The sequence below is a fragment of the Hypomesus nipponensis genome, chromosome 9, assembly GCF_054491055.1.
Source record: "Hypomesus nipponensis isolate SF chromosome 9, ASM5449105v1, whole genome shotgun sequence".
Taxonomy (NCBI): domain Eukaryota; kingdom Metazoa; phylum Chordata; class Actinopteri; order Osmeriformes; family Osmeridae; genus Hypomesus; species Hypomesus nipponensis.
The window spans coordinates 21687454-21713135 of NC_140369.1; the positions used below are offsets into that span (position 1 = coordinate 21687454).

At 43.5% G+C, this 25682-nt stretch overlaps 1 protein-coding gene across 1 annotated transcript in view; it reads left to right on the plus strand.

The window, feature by feature from the left end:
* Positions 1 to 23312, plus strand: part of cntn2 (contactin 2) — a 51697-nt gene extending 28385 nt beyond the window's left edge. The window contains exons 8-23 of the mRNA XM_084704697.1: positions 375 to 556; positions 1323 to 1459; positions 3982 to 4111; positions 4512 to 4662; positions 5620 to 5747; positions 5924 to 6099; positions 7007 to 7127; positions 7642 to 7800; positions 7884 to 8033; positions 10504 to 10574; positions 10759 to 10993; positions 11239 to 11354; positions 13916 to 14102; positions 15127 to 15239; positions 21673 to 21841; positions 23073 to 23312. Of these exons, the coding sequence (XP_084560823.1) occupies positions 375 to 556; positions 1323 to 1459; positions 3982 to 4111; positions 4512 to 4662; positions 5620 to 5747; positions 5924 to 6099; positions 7007 to 7127; positions 7642 to 7800; positions 7884 to 8033; positions 10504 to 10574; positions 10759 to 10993; positions 11239 to 11354; positions 13916 to 14102; positions 15127 to 15239; positions 21673 to 21841; positions 23073 to 23182 (2335 nt within the window). The 3' untranslated portion in view covers positions 23183 to 23312. The remainder of the gene's footprint in view (positions 1 to 374; positions 557 to 1322; positions 1460 to 3981; positions 4112 to 4511; positions 4663 to 5619; positions 5748 to 5923; positions 6100 to 7006; positions 7128 to 7641; positions 7801 to 7883; positions 8034 to 10503; positions 10575 to 10758; positions 10994 to 11238; positions 11355 to 13915; positions 14103 to 15126; positions 15240 to 21672; positions 21842 to 23072) is intronic.
* The last annotated feature ends 2370 nt before the right edge of the window (positions 23313 to 25682 follow it).

Below are 25682 nucleotides of genomic sequence, written 5' to 3' on the forward strand. Positions count from 1 at the left end.
CGAACTTTAAGGGAATCCTTAAGTATACAACCAAGATAAGGAGAAAACTTTAAATACTTCAGGGAACATTTAAGGTGGAGACTTAAGGGTGCTTTGTGCAACCGATTATATTTTTAAGGATACCTTAAATCTTAACTTAAGGTGTTTTGTGCAACCGGCCCCAGGGAACCCGATTCCCATCATAGGCAATGCCAGACATAGCATTTTCACCATATCCTCACCTCATCTACCTCTCATCATATCCTCTCCATCCTTCTCTCTCCTCCCCCTCTCCATCTTTCTCTCTTCTCTCATCCCCCTCTCCATCCTTCTCTCTCATCTCCCTCTCTGTCTTCTTCTCTCCTCACCCACCACCTCCTCTCCCACTCCCCTAGTCCAGTGCCCAAGCTGCGCTGGAGGAAGGTGGACGGCCTGCTGCCCTCCAAGGCAGAGGAGAGCTCTGAGGGCCCTGTCCTCACGCTGCCAGACGTGGCCTTTGATGACGAGGGCATCTACGAGTGCGAGGCTTACAACTCTGAAGGCCTTGACACGCACCAGGGACGCATCACCGTGCAGGGTGAGTGGACAATCAGCACACACATGCAACACATACACGCGTGTATGCTGTGACAGTACACACACAATACACACAGCCACATCACCATCAAACACACACTCACATGTGTACAGTCGAGGCCAAAAGTATGGGAAGCAACATACGTTTTATGTTTGCAAAGGTTGCTAGGCCTTGGCATAAAATGACTGCTAACATAATTTCAGTAAGTCATATGCACTGAGGAAAGTTTGGACTAGTTCAAGCCACGTGAAATCACTCCATCATTCTGATTGGATTTTAAGAGCAGATTGATTGCCGTAAAAGGAGGGATTATTTGCATGTATTAAAAATGTTCTTCCCAAAAAGGCTTAAATACGAAATATGCCTTATGTATTCCAATATTTTATAAAAACTCAATTTTTTTCCTCAAATTCTGAACCAGCAAACTTTGCAAAACATAACATTTGCAGGGTTTCCCACAGAAAATGTGTTGTTTAAGGTGGTAGGGCCGGGTTTGCCGGTGGAGCGGAGGGGGGAGGCGCAAACGTTTTTCCTCCAATGCGTTCTGCAGAGAAGGGAGACTGGTGTTGGTCACAGTTTGGAATGGAAGGGAGAAAACAGGACAACTTTTTTTTCATGACGTAGTATTGCAATGACTGTACATCAGCGTGTGTAAAAGTTGCACGCTGATCATGAACACAGTAGCAGACACACACCACAGATGCATTCTTGAACTTGGGAGCTTGTTCACACACACACACTAACTATTGCTTGTTGTGTGTCCCAGCCCAACCAGAGTGGCTCCAGGTAATGAGTGACTCAGAGGTGGAGATCAGCTCAGAGCTGAGCTGGAGCTGTATTGCTTCAGGCAAGCCCAGACCTTCCATCCGCTGGTTACGCAACGGGCAGCCTCTCAGCACACAGGTATGAACACTCCCTGAACACAATCCCTTCAGCCCCTACTGTACACAGCTGAGCCTTATACAGTCAGGTCCATATTTGGACATTGACAAAATTGTCATCATTTTAGCTCTGTACACTACCACATGGGATTTGAAATTAAACAATCAAGATGTGCTTTAAGTGCAGACTTTCAGATTTAATTTGAGGGTATTTACATCCATGATGTAGGAATAATAAGAATTGTTGTAATGTATGAATTACAACAACTCCCCCCCCTTTTAATGGACCAAAAGTAATTGGACCATCAGCTGTTCTGCTTTTCCATGGCCAGGTGTTTGTTATTTCCTCATTATGTCATTTACAAGGAGCAGATAAAAGGTTTAGAGTTCATTTCAAGTATGGTATTTGTTTTTGGAATCTGTTGCTGTCAACTCTCAATATGAAGTCCAAAGAGATGTCACTGTCAGCAAAGCAAGCCATCATTAGGCTGAAAAATCTTAACAAACCCATCAGAGAGATAGCAGAAACATTAGATGTGGCCAGATAAACTGTTTGGTACATTCTTAAAAAGAAAGAATGCACTGTTGAGCTCAGCAACACCTACAGACCCGGAAGACCACAGAAAACAACTGTGGTGGATGACAGAAGAATTATTTCCCTGGTGAAGAAAAACCCTTCACAGTTGGCCAGGGGTGCGTTTCCCGATAACGATGGATCGTAGCTGTTACGATCAAAATAACAATCCATCGTTATTTCTAACGTGCGTTTCCAGAACATGCTCGTAAGGAGAACCATCGTACGTGTCTCTTAAGTTGCACTTAACAGACACTGTCCATTGTACTGAAATGTAATTCTTCTGATGCAACTTTAAGACTTTAAAATTAAAATGTTAACCAAAATAATTGATGAATGTACACCAAAAATATTTTCTGTCACTACAGAAAACTTTACATTTATTATAGGCTACTTATTTTATTACTTACATGTATTATAGGCTACTTATTTTAGTACTTTTCAATGTAGGCTACATTTTATGATGCTACATGAAGGCAAAGACAATGTGAACGTGCAAACTATGCTGCATCTGAGTTTTAGACTGGTGTCAGGACCCTGTAATCAGCAACACAGGACGCTAAATACCAAGAGGAGGTCTTGAAAATTAAGTGGGCTCGTCTCCAAATTGGGGTGAGGAAAATCTTGTTTGAAGAGATGAAGTTCACAAGGCCCTCCATTTCTGTGCCTATTCTTCTGCCCAATCAACAAGGTTAGGTTACCTACGCCTAAGCATATAATGTTTAATTAAATTATGGCTGAATTGTGTATTGTATCATATATTCAGTGTTGCCTGTCCAATCCTTACATGTTTACCTTATAGATTCATGTGAGGAGCAGGAAGAACAAACTACCATAAAACAACTATTTCTCAAATTACTTGTGCCTTGGTTTTGAACTCTTCTTGGTACTCCACTTTCCATAGGCAAATATAAGTATATGAGTCCTATATTTACTACTTGATTAAACTACAAGGTTAAAAACCATGCATATAAATGGTATCACACATGGCATGTCCCAGCTAGCAGCCTTAATAATTCAATTTACAAATACAAGCATCTCAATTCTACATATTTACTGTCTTATTTTCTAGTGTTGACTATATCTACAATCTTGCATAGGCCATCAGCTTTCCAAGACCATGTTTGCATCATGATATCATGGTGCTCCTGGACTTCATAGAACTTTCACAACGTCTGTTTGTATTGTATTGTATTGTGTTGTCTGTACATAGTCTGTGGTTGTTGTGGTATGAGAGCTGTGAGAGATACCTGAATTTCCCTACGGGATTAATAAAGTATCTATCTATGTATATATATATATCTATCTAGAAGCAGACCTGAAGAGGCTAACAAGGAGGTCCTTTGCACTGACCCCTGAAACCCCACTGGCAGTGTTAGTTCTAGGCCACTGGAAGTTTTTGGGAGGTTCTTGGAGATAGACATGGGCTCTGCAAGGCCTTACTGTCAAGATCTGTGCAAGCTGTCACAACTGCATTACTTTTCCACATCCCAGACCACATCCAATTTCCCACAACCAGAGGTGACAAGTCTGTGGTGCAGAACTTAGACTATCTTCAATGGCTTTTATGATTTTTGTATGAGTTTTCACTCCCTTCAACACTGTGGAGTCCTTCCATGTCCTAGGCGCTACCATCTCCCAACATCAGGCTCGGCTCTGCCACCAGCCTCAACAGTCCACATCAGGATTGTTGTAGAATCTGTAGATTCTGATTATGTGATTGCAGGTAACAGGAATGAAAAACTACTTTTTAATAAGCAAATAAAAGTGAAACCATTGCACACATTGGAGAGGATCTTCTAGCTCCTCTGAGTCCTCTGAGAAAACTTCAGAGAATGTTGATGTCCTGTTCCTTTTCTCCTCTTACATTGTTGACTGCGCCTTATCACAGTTGTGTACCTATGTTACGATCCTGACTTCCTTCAATTTTTCTCTGTCTCCTCTCTTTATCCTTTACCCTTCCACTCCAGGACAGAGTGGAGGTCAACGGAGGTCGTCTGAAAATCCTCAGCCTGTCACTAGAGGATACTGGGATGTACCAGTGTGTTGCTGAGAACAAACATGGCACCATCTTCTCCAATGCCGAGCTCAGGGTGCAAGGTAAAAGTTCACACCCAGCAGAGAATCAAACACATTTGGAACAATAGAGATAATTTATTTGGCTAAATGGTTTTAATTGAATTCTGCTTTATTAGTTCAAGAAATTGAATCTTTCCTGTTTTCCTTCGTTCTCACGTTTTACGTTTAATTAATTTCACTCAATCTTATTTTCTCTCTATTTACTTCCTTTCATCTTAAAATCTTCCAATCCTTTCTCTCTTCAATTCCTTCCCCTTTACTGTCTCCTTACCTTTCCTCCTCTCCTCTCTTCCTCTCTCCTCCTCTCTTTTCTTCCGTATTCCTTTTCCTTTGTCTCCCTCCTCTCTCCTCATCCTCTTCTCCTCCTCTCTTCTCCCATTTTCTCCTCTCCCCTCCTTCTCATCTCTTATCCTGCCCCCAGTCCAGGCCCCAGACTTCAGACGCCACCCGGTGAGAAAGCTTGTGCCGGCAGCTAGAGGGGGCCAGGTGATGATGGAGTGCCGGCCACGCGCCGCCCCCAAACCCACGCTATTCTGGAGCAGAGGCACGGAGCTGCTTACCAACAGCAGCAGGTGGACATATACAGACACGCACCACATCATACCCCACACACCATACCACTTACACCAAATACCACGCTCACACACCACATTTGACAACACAGTGACATACACACACCACATCATACCACACACAGTCACACGCATGCACACCACACTTTACCACACACACACTCTCACACTCACCGTATCATACCATACCAAACACACACACACTTCAACAATGCCATTACAAACCATAACATCAGTGTATGGAGGTTTTGATAGACAGAAAATGTACTATCACAAAGGAAAACATCAAACCCACAACCAGTGTCCTATCGGAATATTGCTGATATTGCCGGCGTAGCTGTGTGTGTCTGTTTCCAAGCATTGTTGAACTGTCAGTAAAATAAGGTCTAAGATATTTTATCTGAAGAGGAGGTGTGTAACATTATACTTTCTTGATGATCCCCTTCAGAAGCAAATGTAAAGGCATTAAGGATGTTTCACCAACAAACAAAAACAACTAAATCTGAAAAATGTCTCTGTTAGCCATGGTGAATTGAAAGTTTGATTATATTTATGCAACAATATGATCTGTCAACACAATATTTTCACACCAAAGAGTAAGTATTTAACATTGTGTTGTCACACAGCTAACAGGTCGATCAATTCAATTTAAAACACTACAGACAGATTTCATGTTTCCTCACTTAAAAACAATGAAGAAACAATTTCTTCCTACAAAGCCTTGTTGAAACATTATGTAGCAGGGTCAGGGTAAACCTGATAGAGTTAGCTAGTTAGCCAGATAGTTTGCTAGATAAGTCGGATAGAGTTTGCTAGATAGTTTGTCAGGTAAAGTTTGTAGAGTTACCCAGATAGAGTTAAACAGATGGAGTAAGTCAGAATGAGCTTGCCAGATATAGTTAGCCAATAAATTACTATCATGAATTCCAGTCTTCATTCTCAAACGTTCTTTCTCAGAGTGACAGTGACTCCAGATGGGCAACTGTGGATTCACAACATTAGCCGTGCCGACGAGGGAAAGTACACCTGCTTTGCTGAGAACTACCTGGGGAAAGCAAATAGCACTGGACACCTGTCTGTCAGAGGTAGGTACTTGCTTAGCCACCCATCTCCACTTCCTCCCCCTACCCTAACCCATCTTCACCTCTTCTTCTCTAACTCTCCCTCTCTTCCTGTAATTGTCCGACAGTGTCTCTATTCCCTATTCTTTGTTTCTCTCTTATCCTTTCAATCAGCTCCCTTTTTCTCACCCACTCCCCAGATGCCACTAAGATCACCCTGGCCCCTTCCAATGCTGACATCAACCAGGGGGACAATGTTACCCTGCAGTGCCATGCCTCGCACGACCCTACCATGGACCTGACCTTCACCTGGGTCCTGAATGGAGCCTTACTGGACCTGGAAGAACCTTCCGGGCCCTACCAACGCATAGAGGGAGTGAGTCAGTTCATAATGGACTGTACCAATATCAAAAAAGGGGGTAGTTATAGACGAAAATGTGTCTGCGACTTAAATGAAAGACCATTGAAGATTGGACAAAAGCAAGTTAAGAAGTGATGATCTCCCTGTACTGACTAAAACTATTATTTCACGAGAAGATAATACACATTTTACAGCCTTTTTCACAAACTGTGAGACTCACAACTGTTTCAACATCTTTATGGCTTGCTTGTATTAAAGTTAGGATGGGTAAGTTTGTAGCAATTTTTGCTAGTTTGAAAGGATTCAAACCAAAATATCCCACCCCCTCCCTTAAAAGCCACTCCTCCAAAACACATGAACTGTCTTGCCTGACTACTGCCGGGTGGCAGACAGACTGAAGTATCCCGTTCAATCAATGGATTCTGTCCGAATGCCGTCCAATATTTAGTGCCGGTCCGACCTTAGTTATTGAACGTGTTTATTACAGTCTTCAATGTTCACAGATATTGGATTTATTTTATGGTCAACCCTTTAGATTTTTTGGTTGCTATCAGGATGTGGAGTTTAATTCAGCAAATGTCAAAAATGTTTCAAACAACATTACCTACCCCTACTCAACATTACCTACCCTGCCTTTAAATGTGATATTTGCCATGGTTGGGACTTTTTTTGTAGTTAGTGCTTTCACTCTAATTTTACAATTACATAAATGTTCAAAGTTAGCTTGGATGAAAAAATGCTATCTTATGAGCTGTCAAATGATAGGAATACCTGGCCCATCATTGTATCTCTTTTTTCTATCTTCCTCCTTTCTTTAAATATTGCCCACCCTTGGTCTACTTTTCCCTATGGAACTTCTCTCTACCTATTTATCTTTTTATCTTAGTCACTATCTCATCCTCTCTCTCTCTCTCACACACAGAAAGAGACGATAGGAGACCTGTTGATAGTGAATGGTCAGCTTGGCCAAGCAGGCCTCTACACCTGCACAGCCCAAACCGTGGTGGACAGTGCCTCTGCCTCTGCTAAACTGGTCATCCGAGGTAGGTCCAGGAGACACCACAGCTCCAACATGCTGCTTGTAGCATGTAGCATTATGACTAGCTCTATTTTTGAGCAAGGCTACGGCTGATTCTTGGACTCGGATTGCTATTACATCAATGCCTAAGCAGTGGGAAATACAAGGTACCAGAGCAGCAGCTAGTTTAGATATGACTCAATGTTTTACTTGTATTTTATTTCACATGGGCTTAAAGCATTAAGGAAAAGATCATCTTGATGAAGGGTTGATTTTAATGACTGTTAGGACTGATGAGACAGTTTAAATGTGAAGCCACGCTAAAGGCAAGGCAACTGTTTTAAACTGCACTTTTCTATGCATTGTACAAAACACATGGGAATACTATCCCCATAGTGTCCATTGTCCCCAAAGGGCAAATTAGGTTCAGTTACAGTCATGATAGGCACCTTTGACAGGCATATTTGTATGAGAATGATCATGTTCTAGTTTCCTGTGACATAAATCTACATGATGGTTCTAATCTCTGGGCTGACCAGGCCCCCCAGGCCCCCCTGGTGGTTTGATTGTGAAGAACGTGGCAGACACGTCGGTAGAACTCCGTTGGAGTCGTGGCTATGACAATCACAGCCCCATCGGCAAGTACGTCATTATGGGCCGCTCTGCCCTCACATCAGGATGGAAGAGGATGAGGACAGGTGAGTGTATGTATGTGATTGGACTTTAATCTTTGACATCTTAAAAATACCAAATTTACCTTACTACCAGTTTGTCCTCTTAGAGCCAACCAACATCGAGGGAAACGCAGAGTCGGCTCGTGTGATTGGTCTGCTGCCCTGGATGGACTATGAGTTCCACGTCATTGCCAGCAACATCCTGGGAAGCGGCGAGCCCAGCATGGCCTCACACACCGTCCGCACCCAGCAAGCAGGTCTGAGGGCACAGGTCACAGGGTCAAGCACACCTCCATATACAGTCATGGCCATAAGTTTGGGCAATTAAATGTTGTGTTTTGCAAAGTTTCCTGGTTCAGTATTTGAGGAAAATGTTTTCACATGTTTCTATATATACTGGAATACATTAAGGCACATTTCATATTTTTTTAAGCTTTTTTGGGAAGAACATTTTCAATGTATGCAAATAGTCCCCTCTTTTACAGCAGTCAATCTGCTCTTAAAATCCAATCAGAATGATGAGTGATTTCACCTGGCTAGAACTAGTAAATCAGGAGAGACCTGTGATGAGTAAAGTGATGTTTATTTACAGAATGATAAATGTACTACAAGTGTTTGGAGCTTAGACCCCATGGGGAATTATTGATCAAAGGGCGCCTGCCCAACATCCGAAGAAGAATTCCCCATGGAGTCCAGACACTGGTGGCGGTGGCGGCAGCCGACAACTCAGCCAGAGGAGTCGAAGAACAGAGACAAGGCACTGGGCGGCGATGGGGAAGTGGAGAGTCGCGCATTGATAGCATGGACAAACTAAACAGAGAGAGAATCGTATTTAAAGGCAACGGATCATAGTGATAGGCTGACAGCTACGAGGAAGAATTTACAGCGTTAATTGATAGATGGGAGCTCTAATCAAACTGAAACCCAGATGACAGCCCGACATAGGAAAGAGGGAAAGAAGAGCGTTCTTAGCGGGGGGAGTAAGTAGTGAAACATTATCGGGTATGCCCGAGTGCAGGGATCGGTCTTGCCTGACTGAACTTGTGCTAAGCTTCATTTCACACTTTCACCTGTGCTGATGATGTGACTTACTAAATTATGTTAGCAGTAATTTTATGCCAATGCCCAGCAACCTTTGCAAACACAAAATGTATGTCGCTCCCAATACTTTTGGCCACGGCTGTAGACCACTAGGGGGAGGCTGGGTAGTACATGATGAATCACACCTCCATATAGGCCACTAGGGGGAGGCTGGGTAGTACAGGATGAATCACACCACCATATAGGCCACTAGGGGGAGGCTGGGTAGTACAGGATGAATCACACCTCCATATAGGCCACTAGGGGGAGGCTGGGTAGTACACGGCATAATCTGTAATAAATATATGCCTATAATGTATGCACCCATGTCTTGAATCTGAGCAGTATTGGAAGGCAGTGGGCGGTTTCCTGGGAGAATAACCTTGAGCACCTCAAGACGGCAGTGTCCTGTATATGCCCAAATATACAGAACCAAGGGCTTTGGTCTAAGGAGATAACAACAAGGGTCTAATGACTAAACCCTAAGGGACACCAGTGGTTACAGTGTATGCTTTAGTCAGTAACTGAAAAGAAAAGATGGAATGTGAGACGAGTAAAGGATACAAGGTTGTCCTCCATTTCTCCTCTGCTGCTTGAAACTGTTCTACAGGGCGGCAGAGACTGGAGCAGGTGGAGATAACAAAGCTGGCCTAGTGGCACGTAGGCAGATAAGGTTGTTCTGAGGGGGGAAGAAGAGAAGGATACAAAAATTGATAAGAAAGAAACAAAAGGATGGTCAAAGACTGTGGCAACAATATAGGTGATTGTCTGCCCTGTGAGTGGGTGAAGACAGAGACAGGGTCAAACGAGGAGAAAATTGTCTCACCCAGGTAACCTGGCTGCCAGAAACTGTATGCCTTCCTCAGGTATAGTGGGACCAGTGATGATTGCCCAGGTGTAGTGGGATCAGGGAAGCTAACCAGTGATGATTAGCCAGGTGTAGTGGGACCAATGAGGATTACCCAGATGTAGTAGCTGATGCCACTCCCACAATTTAGCAATTATCACGTAAACAAAAACACGAATAACACTGACACTATGGAAATGGATCACAACAAGCAATAGGCTACTCTCAATTACTTTATGCTGGGTACACACCACAAGATAATCGGGGTGATTTGGGGCCGATTTCCCCCTTCCGACAATTCTAGGTAATGTCCCGACAATCCTAGGTTATGTCCCGATTATCTACAGATTATTTTATCAGCTTTTTCCATTGGTGTGAGGTGTGTTAAGAGTGACCGAACTTGCTCAGAAGAACGTTGTAGCCTCCCTGATAGCGAATCGTAAATATTAAAAAAGGTAAATCTAGGATTTTTTTCTCCTCATGTTTCTCACATTTTAAAAATCATTAAAAGATTTTAAAAAGATTTTGGTGTGTACTCGGCATTGGTTAAAATTATAAAGGTGTTCAAGTTGTCCACTCTTGAAATTAGACAGACATGTCAGTGTTGGAGGCAAAATGTATAGTGTATAGTGTGCTAGAAATAATTCAGATGCTAGCTTGTGCTAGAGATAATTCAGATGCTAATTGGTACTAAGGACAATTTAGATACTAGCTTGTACTAGAGAATTTAGATGTTTGTAGCAGTTTCCTTTGGTAAAGTGCTTGTGTGACTCTCTTGTTGTGATGCATTTGCTTTCTAGCTCCCACAGTAGCCCCTAGTGGCCTAGGAGGAGGCGGAGGAGACCGCAACGAACTCATCATCACTTGGACTGTGAGTGTGTGGGATCATTGGTATAAGGAATTTGTTTTGCCATTGTGTTGTAATGTGTTGTGTTGTATTGTGTTTGATGTGTGTATGGTGTTAAACTTTAATGCTAATGAAACATAAAATTCTGCACAAAACATTCTGCTGTCCTTTCTTCTATGCAAATGTTCTTCTATGCATCCAATTCTAGCCAATGGCACGGGAGTACCAGAACGGAGATGGCTTTGGATACATCGTGGCCTTCAAGAGGAGGGATGCCGAGGCGTGGACAATGGTGCGTGTGCCCAGTGTGGAGTCTTCTCGCTATGTTTACACCAACCAGAGCCTGTCCCCATACAGCCCCTTCGAGGTGAAGATCAAGGCCTATAACCGGAAAGGAGAAGGCCCTTTCAGCCAGATGGCCTTAGTGTACTCTGCAGAGGAAGGTAAGTCTTTTGGAAAGAGCTAAAAAAAAAAAAGAAAAGAGCTACACATTTAACCATACTTTTATTGTGGTTATTGAAAGTGTCTGATAAGATGTTCAGGACCTATCACACACTGTGCAGTAGTGATGTGTGTTTGTGCACCTATCTCTAATGTGCTTACTCATGGCCCATGCCCTGCCTTCACCCTTCCCTCCTCCCTCTCTCCTTCATCTTCCCTCCTCCTCCCTTCTCCCTCCTGCTTCCAGAACCCACAGTGGCGCCATCTAGCATCAACGCCACAGCACTGACGGCCTTTGAGATCCAGGTGTCCTGGGACCCTGTTCACCACCACAGTTCCCATGGCATCCTGCGGGGCTACGAGGTAGCCCGAAGCCAACACAAGCACCCATTTACACACTTGTGTATGCACACACAAACATACACATATTATCACACAGTGCATACGCATATACACACACACATAAATATACACACACATACTCACACACAGTGCACACACACACTCACACACATATACACAAACACACACAACACATACACACAGTGCAGATACATACACACGCAACACACACAACCATATACTGAGACACACGCGTAGATACACATTCACACACATGCATACTTAAAGACACATATTCACACACACATGCGCACACATACACTTACACACACACATACACACTCATATAACTATGCACTTCCAGAGTTGCTACACTTCCATAGCGTCACACTAACAGTAATAAAATCTAAGTGGGCATGTTGTCATTATGTCTAGATCAATGAGGGGACTGACATCTTTTATCACCTGTTTGAGTTTTAAGCTGATAAAGTTATAAATGTTTGTTGCATGTTGCCACAAGGTAGGGCAAGACATTTATAGTGTTTTACAACCACTTTGACACTCATTTCAAACCTTGATGTCCTTTTTCAAAACTCTAGATACAAAACTCAAAACAGTCATTACTTGTGACACAGACTGTCCTCATGTTCAAAGCATAGCATTGTATGTTCATATCTTTAAAGACTCCTTGGGCATGCAGAATCATTAGTTTATATAACGAATTTATGATGAAATACCATAGGAACATTCACTTAGATGAGGGGTCCCCAAACTACGGTCTATGGCCCGCCCACGCATTTGGACCGGCCCTCTAAACAATGCCAGACAGAATATATATATATATATATAAACATTTAAAAATCAGTTCACACTGATTAACATGCATAAGTAAGTAAATGTTGTGATTTCAATAGCAATGAAAATGAAAAAAGGTCATGACAATGGTAATAATTCTTTTAATAGGCTATATATCCCTTGATATGTATGGATGTACGGTGCAAATTATAAACTAATCTAGCATAATAAATACATTTAAAATCATAATAAAATCTCCACAATAATACTGGTAGTCACTACGCCTCATGTAATTTTCTGGGGACCCCTGACTTAGATCATCCACACACAAGATAGCCTACCCATAGTTTCACCATGTAGTTGTTTGTCCAATCATTAAATATTGTACTTGCTTGCGTCAGTTGCAGATGGGTCAGTTTATTAACTGTACTTTTTACAACTGATATTTCGATTCAAACAGTACAATCTTCTAACTGAAAATATGCCCCCGAGAATGTAAATAAGCTTATTTAGTGGGAAATGGCTAATTCCAAAGAAGTTTGCTGGAAGCGATCATTGTCAGTAACAATGACAAATGCGACCATTTGGTCTCAGTCTAGACCCGTGCGTGGAGAAGCTGACCCGAGCAAGCTAGCTGCTGTTGCTAGCCAAACTTCACTGAGGGGATTGTTTGAATGTGCCGGACATTAAAAACGTTTCTTTTGACATAAAGTTTAGGCTGTGGCATTGAAGACAGCAACGCACCACACAAGCTTAAGTTTAAATACATTATTTAATGTGACATTACTTACTGTACATGCAAGTCTTGAATGGATTAAATGTATGATGCTGTTAGTAAACCATGGCACGATACAATACTTGCTGTGCAACAGTCTTAATAGCACATCTATGCACGTCGTATCTATGCGTCATTGCTAACGTGTGCTGAACTTATGACAAAGGGTTGAACTGAGTTTCCCATTGTGCACATAAGGCACTTTTTGCCACGAAAACGTAACCTGCTAAACTGTGCAACGGAACGTAAATAAAAATACAAGCAACACAATCGCTAACAAGATGAACCGTTTGACACCGGCGTTGTCCATGTTGTCCAAATATTGAGGGATCCTTAGGGGTGGGAAAATAAAGAATAAAGAAGAAAATATACATGACAGAGAAAAATGATTGCGCTCGCAGAAGGCTTGAACCTCGTTATACTGAAACTTTCATGTTCTAAACTTGGAATATTGTTTGTCCGTTTCTATAAAACTATGCATTGTAAGAGTAATGCAACAGTTATTTATCATTTTGAGCTGTAGTATCAATTGACAATTAGATCATTGTAATGTAAGGAAATGACAGACATTTCAGATTTTATGCATGAATAGCCTTTTAAAATGCTAATACTTTGATGTTACTGTAAGTTGTGCCATTTTGAACAGATGATTATAGTTCAGTGTTAGCATTGAAAAATGTGCGTTTTGATCATCAGTTGTGAGTTGTGTGTCTAGAGTTTTGAAAAGGACATCAAGGTTCTGAAATTAGTGTCAAAGTGATTGTAAAAAGCTGTAATAGGGAGCTTCATAGGAAGTTGATAGTAATTATATTAGGGGTCTATCTTATGGCACATAAAATCAAAAGTGCACTTTATAATATTATGGATGTGGAATAGAAGATCAGTTAACTTTTGTGCAAACTGTGTATGTGTGTGTGTGTGCGTATGTGTGTGTGTGTATATGTGTGTGTGTGTGTATACATGCGTGTGTATGTGGGGGCGCATGTACTTGCGTATGTATGGGTGAACACAGATTCGATACTGGAGGCAGCATGAGAGGGAGGCGGCGGCTGACCGAGTGCGGACGGCGGGGCTGGAGATGACAGCCCGTGTGGCGGGGCTCAGACCCAGCACCCGCTACCATGTTGCTGTGCTGGCCTACAACAGCGCTGGGACGGGGCCAGCCTCGCCTCGGGCCACAGTCACCACCAAGAGACCTCGTATGTACCCTCACACATCACTATTACCAGAGTACTTTATCCTCACACCACTATCACAGTATGATCCATACTGGAATGGAGTAGTGATTTGTCGCAATGACGTGAGCACAGGCCATGCAGTGTCACTCTTCCTGATAAAAACAGGAAGAACCCTTTCAGCCAAGGGCCCTGTAGGGTCAAACCACTCCTGGGAGAGGGAGAGCACATTGCAGTTCCTCTGTCAGTTGGGCTTTAGGGTGTAAATAGATTCTTGAGAGCATAAGACACTGTACTTTATGTAATTCCAGCAGACCCCTCCCTGAAAGAAAGAAGTTTACAGTATTGTGAAAATATATTACCAGTAACCAACAAAAATCAACCTTAATAACAGATACATTTCCAAATGAGTTCTCCTTACAGCCTAGGATGGACCTTTGTGCATATCCACACCAATTGTGGCTGGTGACTCAAAAAACTGGGTAGGACAGGAAGAAAACCCACCCATGGCATGTTCCAATAATGCTCTGTAGATCCTATTTTATGATTGGATGGACAGCATGTGAAAACACACTGTATAAGCATTGATTGGTTGTATCCTGGTCATAAATACCATGCGTGTCTATGGAAGGGGGTTAGTCTACCAGTCGCCAAAGTTTTGTATTGAAGTCAATATAACCAAAGGAGACCGGAGGTTAGCTGTCCCCGGAGGTTAGCACCATGGTGCTACCACTGTGCTGTTGAGTTACTTTAGCCCTTCTTTGCAAAAAAGTTTATTTTAATACAATTTTTGGTGGCAAAATAACGTATTTAATCTATAGTTTTATCTTCTTTTTTTCACTATTTGTATTTTATGAGGTTTCCCAGAGGATGACAGTCCTCACCTTTCTCCTCTGAGAAGCCTCCACTGGTCCATAGGCGTATTCGGAAAGTTCCTGAAGGATGTAGCCATGACTGTAGAAGTGCTTGGGTTGATTCTGGCCAAACCAGAATCAGGTTGTTTCATCCTTGTAGCTCAACGTCATGGATGACCTGTGTTTATTTACAGCCCCTAACCGGCCTCCAGGCAATGTGTCCTGGAAAACTGAGGGATCCTGGGTGACGGTGCGCTGGGACCCCGTCCGGGCCCTGCATAACGAGTCAGCCGTGTCCGGATACAAGGTATGTGAGTGTGTTTCTGTGTAGTGTTGTATGTGTGTTTCTCTGTGTCTGTGTAGTCATGTACAGTCAGGTTCATAAATATTTAGACATTGACACAATTTTCATCATTTTGGCTCTGTACACCACCATGGATTCGAAATGAAACAATCAGGATGTGCTTCAAGTGCAGACTTTCAGCTTTAATTTTAGGGTATTTACATCCAAATCAGGTGAGGAGTGTAGGAATTACAACATTACCAAAAGTAATTGGACAATTGGCTGTTCAGCTGTTCCATGGCCAGGTGTGTGTTATGCCCTTGTTAATAACATTTACATTTGTGCATTTAGCAGACGCTTTTATCCAAAGCGACTTCCAAGAGAGTTTTACAAAAGTGCATAGGTCACTGATCATAACAACGAGATAGCCCCAAACATTGCGGGTAGCCAAACATGTAGCATACATTGTGAAACCAAATAAGTCCCAAAAGGAAGAACAATAAGTGTGGTAACACTCCACTTATTACAATTAAACAAGTTAACAAGTTACAATTAAACAGCAGGAACCTCAAAAGTGCAAGTGTGTATCTCACCATCATGACCATTAATCCAACTGTGAGGTCAGGAGCAGGAGTCTTCCATTGACCTCTCATCTGCTGGCCAGGTAAGTAATGCTTCACGAAGGCAGTCCAGAACCTGTCTGCAAGCACCTGAGAATGTCTCCACCTCCAACATCCAAGGCATCTGATTGTGGGTACACCACTTGAGGTAGGGAGATGTCACGCGCCTCATCAACGAGTAGTTAAGTGTAACTGGATCTAAATCGGCAACATTGGCTGAAACGTAGCCGAGGGGTTTGGAATTGAGTATGGACTCGATTTCAATGAGGACAGTCCTGAAAACCTCTTCACTCACAGTTGGGAGCCAATGGTGGGGTGTAAGGCAGCCTGAGTGGATTTCTCGCTCTCATGCGCCACCAAAGTGGGTAGCAGCAGGAGGATTAAAGTGGAATGATATCTGCTGAGGAGCCAGCTGCCGCTGGAGGTCAGGTCCTAAGTTGGTAAAGGCCTCCTTCAACTCCTTCTCACCCCCACGGAAATTGGTTCCCTGATCTGAATATAACTCTGCTGGTTTGCCTCGATGAGCTGTAAACCTCCGATGGGCCATCAAGAAGGAGTCAAGGTCAATGGATGACAGGTCCTCCAAGTGTACAGCTCTTGTGGTGAGACACTTAAAGATTATACCCCTTCTCTGTCCTTCTGGCCTGGTTTGGATCTCCATCGGCAACACTCAACGCATCCGCGCTGGTGACGCTTTACTGCCTCACGGCCTCTTAGGATTCACACCAAGCGTCTCAATTCTGCAAATACTCGTTCAGGTCCAGGGTGACGTAACTTGGCATCGTACTCCTGGATGAGCAACCTTGTGGAAGGGTTACTAGGGTCAAGTATGATAGGGTGGACAGCTGATGGATTGAGTCCCTCCCACTCTAATGACTTTATGGGTTGTGTTGAACTCAGTTGAAAGACACAGGAGATGGCTACTGGATGCCACAGGTTTACCTGCCTTGATGTGTTTGTAATCCTCTGCGATGCTCTTTAGCTGAACATTCCTGAATGCCAGCATCTCCGCAGTCTGATATGTACTAACTGGCGGTTATCCAGACAGGCCAGCTGCCCCATGAAGCTCCTGAGCAAGAGAATCCACCAGCTCCTTTCAGGTCTTAAAGCTAGGCCTGTCCATTCCCTGTAGATTGGAGGTCGTACTTAGCCCACAGAAGGCGGAAAGCTTGAGTTCAGTGGTGTCCTCTGACAGAGTGGTTCAGGGGATGAAGGATTGGACACTTCAGGAGATGACTTTAAGAATTCTGGTCCTTGACGCCATCTGTGAGGCTTCACAAGCTCTTGCAGGGTTTTACCTCTTGTGAGGTAATCTGCCGGATTCCTAGAAGAATTGACATATATCCAGGCCTGGAGATCAGTGAGCCACCCTGGTGCCTACAAATACTTTGAAGCGACATGACTCAGAATGTAGCCAGGTAAGTACTGTGGTTGAATCACTCCAAAGCACCAGGTGGCGGATCTCAAAAGTGAGCTCATTCTTTAGCAGCTTTGCTAAAGAATGCAACCGCAAGTAGGCAACTGATCCGTAAGCCCTTTCAGAAGCATCACAAAAGATGTGTATGTCTCTTTGGTGTCTGGATGATCCATGTCAGCTGGGGCCACTGGGGCATCTAGGAAACTGTATCTGAGGTAGGTATTCAAGCTCAGTTTCCCAGGTATGCCAAGCCGTCAGAAGCTCTTCAGGGATATTGGGGTCATCCCAGTCCCTCTGCTTCTCCCACAGCCACTGGACCAGTACCTTTGCCTGTGTAGTGTAAGGAAGGATAAACCTAAGAGGGTCATACTGACTAGCTAACACACAGTAGAGTTGCGCATGGTGATATCTTGATAGATGATTGGCTTGTGCTTGTAACTGAAGGTGTCAGCATCATATTGCCAGCTAAGCCCTAGCGTTGACTCGTGTGCTTCTGTCTTGTCATGGGCCAGCCACAGCTCCACCTTATCTGATCTGGCATCTGCCGGCAATTGATTGATGACTTCAGGCCAGTTACTGGCCCACTGGTGGATTTCAAAGCCTCAGGAGGACAAGAGGCCTCTTAGACTGTCGATCAACTGCCTTGCTTCCCTGGTAGACAGTTCTGTAAACCGTTGTCTACATAGAAGCACCTGTCTATTGAAAGCCGCTCTTTACTATTGGTCCCGCTGTGGTTAAACACATGTTGCTGCAGTGCATAGGTAGCACAACAGGGGCTGCATGTGGTCCCGCACGGGAGCACCTGCCATTCATTGACCTGCGTTGTTAATTCCCTCCGCATGTTGCCCCAAAGGAAGTGAAGAAGTGGCTTGTCTTCAAGCAGTAACAGCACCTGGTGAAACATGCCTTTGATGTCACCGGTAATGCTGACACTGTGCTCTCTGAACTGCAGAAGGACTCCCAGTAGGGAGGGCCTCAACGGAGGACCAGGCAGAAGAGAATAATTTAGGCTAAGGCCTTTGTACTGAAAGGAGCAGTCGAACACAATCCGTCTTTTCCCATTATGTTGTACCATGTGGTGGGGGATGTACCAGCTCTCATCACCTGCTAGTGTCTAGCGGTAACCTTCTTACAGTACCAGCCACTTCCAACTTCTCTATTTCTGCTTCTGAAGTAGCTGAACTCTCTGGGTCCTTTAGTAGGCGTTTCTCTAAGCCTCTGAGCCGTGGCATTGCAGCCTCCATGTGAACATGGAAGACAGGGAAGTTCTTTCTACGGAGCAATGGGGTGGCGTATCTGAGAACGCCATTGATCTTAACTCAGGTAGTTTTCGAATCAAGCAGGTCAATGGCTTGTTGGTCTTCTCTTGAGCGAGTCACCTGCTTCTCACCTCTAAGTGGCAATGCATCTAGTTGCCAAAGCTTCTCCACATTCCTCTGCAGCTCCACTTCCAAGGGACTGAGTGAAGTGAAGAAACACTGCTGGGGCGATACTTGCAACTCCGTTAGCATAGCTGGACCTGGAGCGTCCAACCAAGCCTTGTCTTAATGGCTGCAGGGCCACCTAGGGCTCCTAGACAAACTTGTTAGACAGGGGTTATCAGGTGAGGGTGGTCTGCCCCAATGAGCAGCATAGGACTTACTCTGTCAAAGGACTGCAGGGGAATGTCCTGGAGGTGCCTAAACTTTGACTTAAGGGTAACGACAGGATACGTGTGAAGACTAAGCAAGACTAAGTCGTTTGGCAGTGAAAGCATCACCAATCACAAAGGCTTTGCTAGGCTGGATGATGGAGGAGACTTCAGATCAGGAGACGTCTACCTTGACACTTACTGCAGGGCTTCTTCAGATTACACTCAGCTGCCTGATGTGATCTCCCACAGCGCCAGCAGCGTCGTTGGTCTTCATCCACTGTATGATCTGGTCTTTATCGATGGACTTAAAGCGATCACACTGGCTCAAGAAGTGCTCCTCAATCTCACAATATGGGCAGTGAGCTTGCAATGTTTTCTTTTTGCCTGTGCTATCTGGCTTCTTTGCTGCTGGCACCGCTGAATGCTTGGCAGAGGTGTCATCAGCACAATGAAGCACCGTAGCTGGATGAAAAGATCTAGAATCATGCGTCTGTGCCTTCTTCCACTTACTGTATGGCTTGGAATTTCTCATACTGGCTTGGCCTTCACTGTCCTGGCATCATGCTTTGTATTGCAGCCATTCCAATAAATCTACCAGGTTGTACCCTGTTCCACATCGCCAAAACATGCGTCTACACAGGAAAACAAAAAAAAACTTGTTTTTTTCTGTATTTCTGAATTACAGGAAATACAGATAGAAAGACAATGGCAACTGTAAATGTATAATTTTACATAAGAATTACAGCCAAATGTTGTTACTTAAAAATACACCAAAATGTCAGTTTTTTATTAATAACATTAATAACATTTTCACGAAAATGTTCTGTTAAAACACATGACTTCACTTTATCAAAACTAGCTATTTCAACAGTTCTCTCTCGTCATCTTCCGCTTGTCCGGGGATCGGGTCGCGGGGGCAACGACCTAAGCAGGGAGGCCCAGGCTTCCCTCTCCCCGGCCACTTCCACCACCTCTTCCTGGGGGACCCCGAGGCGTTCCCAGGCCAGCCGAGTGACATAGTCCCTCCAGCGTGTCCTGGGTCTTCCCCGGGGCCTCTTCCCAGTGGGACGTGCCCGGAACACCTCACCAGGGAGGCGTCCAGGAGGCATCCTAATCAGATGCCCGAGCCACCTCAGCTGGCTCCTCTCGACGCGGAGGAGCAGCGGTTCTACTCTGAGCCCCTCCCGGATGACCGAGCTTCTCACCCTATCTCTAAGGGAGAGCCCGGACACCCTGCGGAGAAAGCTCATTTTGGCCGCTTGTATTCGCGATCTCGTTCTTTCGGTCACTACCCATAGTTCGTGACCATAGGTGAGGGTAGGAACGTAGATCGACTGGTAAATAGAGAGCTTCGCCTTTCGACTCAGCTCCTTCTTCACCACGACGGACCGATGCAGAGCCCGCATCACTGCGGACGCCGCACCGATCCGCCTGTCGACCTCGCGCTCCATTCTTCCCTCACTCGTGAACAAGACCCCGAGATACTTGAACTCCTCCACTTGGTTCAGGATCTCCTCCCCGACCCGGAGATGGCACTCCACCCTTTTCCGGTCGATAACCATGGCCTCAGATTTGGAGGTGCTGATTCGCATCCCAGCCGCTTCACATTCGGTTGCGAACCGCTCCAGTTTCAACAGTTATTTTGCAGATATTTACTTTCATCCCACGGACAAATAACTTAATAACATCATTTTTGGTTTAGACATAGGAACCTTGAATTGTGAACTGAGCTCGGATAGTTGACATCATGCCATCCCAGGATGCACCAGTCAATATCAAAGACTACAAAAGCCTGCAAAAGCTTTTTTGCGGCTATCTCGTTGTTTATGATCATTGACCAATGCACTTATAGTAAAGCTCTATCTTGAAAGTTGCTAAATGAATAAACGTAAAGACCCCAGAGTAGGACGAAGGAAAGTTGATTAGATAGTTGTGTAGTGGCAACACTCCTGTTAACCAGAATGCCCCATGGCAAGCTGAAAAGCTACAGAGTTAAAGGTTTAAATTTAGTTGGATAAGCATTGTTTGGAGTTGTGTTGTTGTGTTCGTTCTGTTTTGATACGTGTCATGTGATGGTCTGTAGTTTGGATACATTAGGTGTTCACCCTGAGTGTGAATGTTGTCCAGTTGTCCAGCCAATCTAACCTGTCTTTTGAAATAACGTGTGGTGAGATATAATCCTTTCCAATTCATACAGCTAGCTGGCGCTACAGGTATAATCCTAAGCGCCGGTAATGTCTGTAGTATTTGGATACTGATTACAGCATCTGTGTGTTGTGCACACGAGTTGCTTTGAATTTTTGATTTGCCGACAGGGAAACGGAAAAGCACTTTAAGGGCCGGAGGCACGGATTGACTATGAGGGGGCTTAGACCGCTTTCCCTGGTGTTGGGAGGCCTGAGCAGGCACAGTCTCTCTTGGGATGCCACAGTGTTCAATTATAAAGATAATATCAATGAATCAAGGTATTGTGCTGTAACATGGCCTTGAACCTGGTACTGAACTGGCAGAACACATAGCATAGCAACACCATAACATCAACAGTGTGTTATGTTCCCATGCCAATGACTTTGTCAGTGGACGTAGTACATGGAAACTAGGGCCTAGATGAAATGGCGCTCATCCACCACTTCAAAGCGTACTGCACCTTCATTAAAGTATGTTAAGTCTGAAATTGTCTTTCTCTTTCTTTTTTGTGTTTCCTTTTTCATGTTTTTTATTTTAATTATTTCTAAAAATGTCTTCTTGTACATCTCTATACTGACCTGTGCTCCTTCCTGTGGCCAGGTCCTGTATAAACACGAGGGCCAGACTGCTCTGAAGGTTCTGGATAAGACCAAGACATCTGTGAGCTTGCCGCTGCCCCAGGACAACGGCTATGTGGTGTTGGAGATCCGGTCCTGGGGGGAGGGGGGCGATGGGGCTGCGCATGAGACCATCGTGTCCCGAGACTCAGGTAGTGAAGTTCATCAGGAATTTGCTTTATTGTGGAGATACATGTTACCTGGCACCATTTAGCCGAGGGTGGACTATCAGGGGGGAATATAGAAAATATTTCAGCTCATTTGGGAAAATACCTTAGCTAGCACCTGATGTTTTGGTGTGTACTGTAACTACAAAGTGCAGTTTCTGTATACATTTGCCACCAATCACCACTCTGAGATCCATTCCTACATAGGTCCTCACTACTGAGTGTCTTCAGGGGCCTGTCTGAACAGAGGGAATTCTCCTACCTCATACTCATTACTGTTCAGGAGTGGTGAAACATCTGTGCTGTGATTGGTCTTACGCATCCGTACGCATTCACATACATTCACAAATACACACACACAAACATACACAGGAGGGCGAGAGGGTTCAGGTACACCTAAGGGGAAATCTACTGGTGTTCATGTGTCCCCGGTCTGTGACAACCACTTTTCTGTCTTACATCTTCAGCGGTCACACTCCACATAGTGCATTACAAAGTAATGTCCAGTTCCCGCAAGTACTTTTGTGTTAAATGCTATCATTTCTACTTTTACTTTGGTTTTGTCAATGTGAGTAAAATGGCCAAATCGTCTTATTTTATTCTGGAAGTACAGACAGCTCAAAGGGCTGTTGGGAGGCTAGCTTGATTAGCGTGTAGTAACACACACCAAGAGCACTGACTGAAACCCAAATATTTGACAAATTAGTGGCTAACTTTACTCTGCAGCTAAACACTGCAACTAACTCTTAATTAACCATGTGTCAGAGCTATGAAAGATGTGCCACTGTCAGTCACAGGTTGCTGGGACTGGTAGCAGTCCTGATACCTTGCAGCTGGGTGGTCACTAGCAACAGCAGTCAGTTACATTTTGTGTGTAGTCAAAGTGTTTCCTTAAGTAGACAGTGTGGACAGTATAACACAAGGTACTCTTAACAGCTACGTAGTCATATAAACAAATATATGTAGTAATTTAAAAACTGTTACAAATAGGGGCTGGAATATCAATAAAACTTATAGCTTGGATGAATGGGGTCTCATATGTGCTGAGATTGGCATTTTTACTGTAACAGGACCATGGCCTGGAGCGGTAGGTGGATAGTTATAGTCCTCTAAGCCGCATATATATATATATATAACAATACAAAATCTAATGTATTGTAAGGACAATGGTTACGAATAAAGAAACAATCTGTCTTCTTGTTTTCTCTGGTAACAGGAACTGGAATGATGGTCCAGAGCCATGTGAGTCCTACTGGGTCCCACCACATGTCTCTCTTGCTCGGTATTACATTCTCCATCTTCACCACTGGTTCACTGGGCCTGTGATCTCAGCCTGACCCTCCTTCCTCCACTTGGAGTACATTTCATAGCCAAAGCCTATGGTCACCCAACTAGATTTTGGGAGTTGGGTTTGGATTTGTATTGCAGGGGATAACGTGTGGGGTAAAGGGATGAGCAAAGGGAGAGTGAGGGGGGGGGGGGGGGGGGAGGTTGCGGAAGGTACACCACCACTAAGTGTCCAACAATAATTTTAATGTTGTTTTTTATAAGAAAATCAATAAATGATTTTTTAAAATTGTGTGAGTGGGAGCTTTCAGCGAGGGGTCAGACTACTTGATTGTGTACTTTTCTGGTGCCCCTGGCCTTATGGGGAGCATGCTAGCAGCTGCCTCTAGCCATCTCCAGTATCCCCTGGCTAGCAGCCAACTGTTTATTACACTTGTAAATACAGTCCTGTAGAGTGGATATCTCAGTATTCATGAACATTTTTTCTCTGCCTTTGTGTGTGTGTTTGTTTGTATGTATTTGTTATTTCCAGCTGTAATTATGGCAGTGTCAAGATTAACTTATGATAGCTTCACTTGCCCAAATGAATGTGTACCTTTTTGAATGATACTGTACAATATACTAGCAAGGTTGTGCAAGGAAAAAAGTATTCATAGTTTTTGGTTTGCACTTTCTTTGTGTCTGCATTGATGACAGCCTTTTGCAATGGGGCTAGTTGCGCAGACTATAAAAACTCAGATAAAGGTAATAATTGCCAAAGGTATCTCAGAGAACAGTGTTATCAGTTTTATTATTACCGGTCTCATTACATGTCCTTTTTTATCAGCATTTTTTCAACATATAAATCATAAAAACAAACTTCACTATGTTTACTCAAGCCACTAGCTATAATTTCTGATGTAACTTGTCATTAATTAACTGTCAGTACCAAGACAACTTCAGTTGAGCTGAAGAATACAACTTTCAGAAACAAACCTTCCTCATGGCCTGATAATAATGATATGGTTGTCACAGCTAATCATCAAACAGTTGTTTGTTAAACTACTTATTTCTTGTTCTTTAACATCTCTAGCACAATTAAGTAGCTCCAATCTTGTGCTTTAAAAGCTCTAGCACAATTAAGTAGTTCCAACCTTGGGTTAAGCTCTAGCTCAATTAAGTAGTTCCTATCTTGTGCTATTGAGCTACTTCATTAAAAAAAATCTGTATTTATATTTCAGACCTTTCATTTGTTGCATGACTTAATGATCAGCACAGAAGTGACTGGTGTGGGAGGAGTCAGGGCAATGGACGTCATTAAGTAATTAATAAAAGTATAAATACACATAATCATATAATTAGTCTTTTGAGTGAGTGGCCTCTTGACCCTGGTACAGTATTGATAAAAACATTAGATCTCACACTAAACATGCATTGTAAAGAGAGAATTCTGTTTTGCCAGATAAAATAAAAATACAACACACTGTTTAGTCAAACATGATACTATTGGATGATTGTTTAGTCACCTCACAAACACTAGTAGGTTTCTTGCTGCTTCACTGTGTGAATTATTGAAAAGGTTCATGGGAAGATTTAAAGGAAGTAATGGAACATTGTTACCTATGTGGGGTTATGTACTTAATGCAGCTTTTCATTTTTGTGTATGTGTATTGTAACCCCATGCCTTTTCTTCTTTCAAGCCTTTTTGCAGAGAGGACAGTTGAGTCACTACCATGCTACTCTGTAGAGGGGACAGTATAGTTAGTACCATGCTAATCTGTAGTGGGGAAGGTATAGTCACTACCATGCTACTCTGTAGAGGGGACAGCAGAGTCAATATCCTACTATGCTACTCTGTAGAGGTGACATTGGAGTCACTACCATGCGATTCTGTAGAGGGGACAGTAGAGTCACTACACTACCATGCTACTCTGTAGAGGGGACAGTAGTTGCTACACTACCATGCTACTCTGTAGAGGGGACATTGAAGTAATTACCATGCTATTCTGTATAGGGGACAGTAGAGTCATTACCATACTACTCTGTACTGTATGTCACCATGCATCTTTACAGAAAGGACACTAGAACCATTACCTTGCTACTGCACCTCTTCAAAGGGAAATCACTGTCCAATCACTGTTTTCAGAATTTTACAGCTAAACTGCGCGGGGATTGTGATTGGCCGGTCCGTCTCTCACTTCCTGGATTTGAAGCAAGTTTGTCTTTGGCCTGAGGATGGCACTTGTCAATATTTAATAAACACCATGGGATTGTATTTAAGAACCACTTGACTGGGTATTTTGTCATTTTTGCAAAAGTGTCTTCATTATGCACTTGGTAGAATGCAATGAAAAAAATCCACAGAAATATTGTATCATGTGAAGCAACGTCTAATGACATTGGTCATTAGCCTTTCAGGTTGGTTGTGAAACACCAGTAGGATCAACACAGCCCTGGTTGTTGGTCTTCTATGAAACCTATCACATCATGAAATCAGCCTAGTCTCTGACTGATTAGTCTTGACTTGCCCTTTGGTACCTATTAGCATTATTAGTGAAGA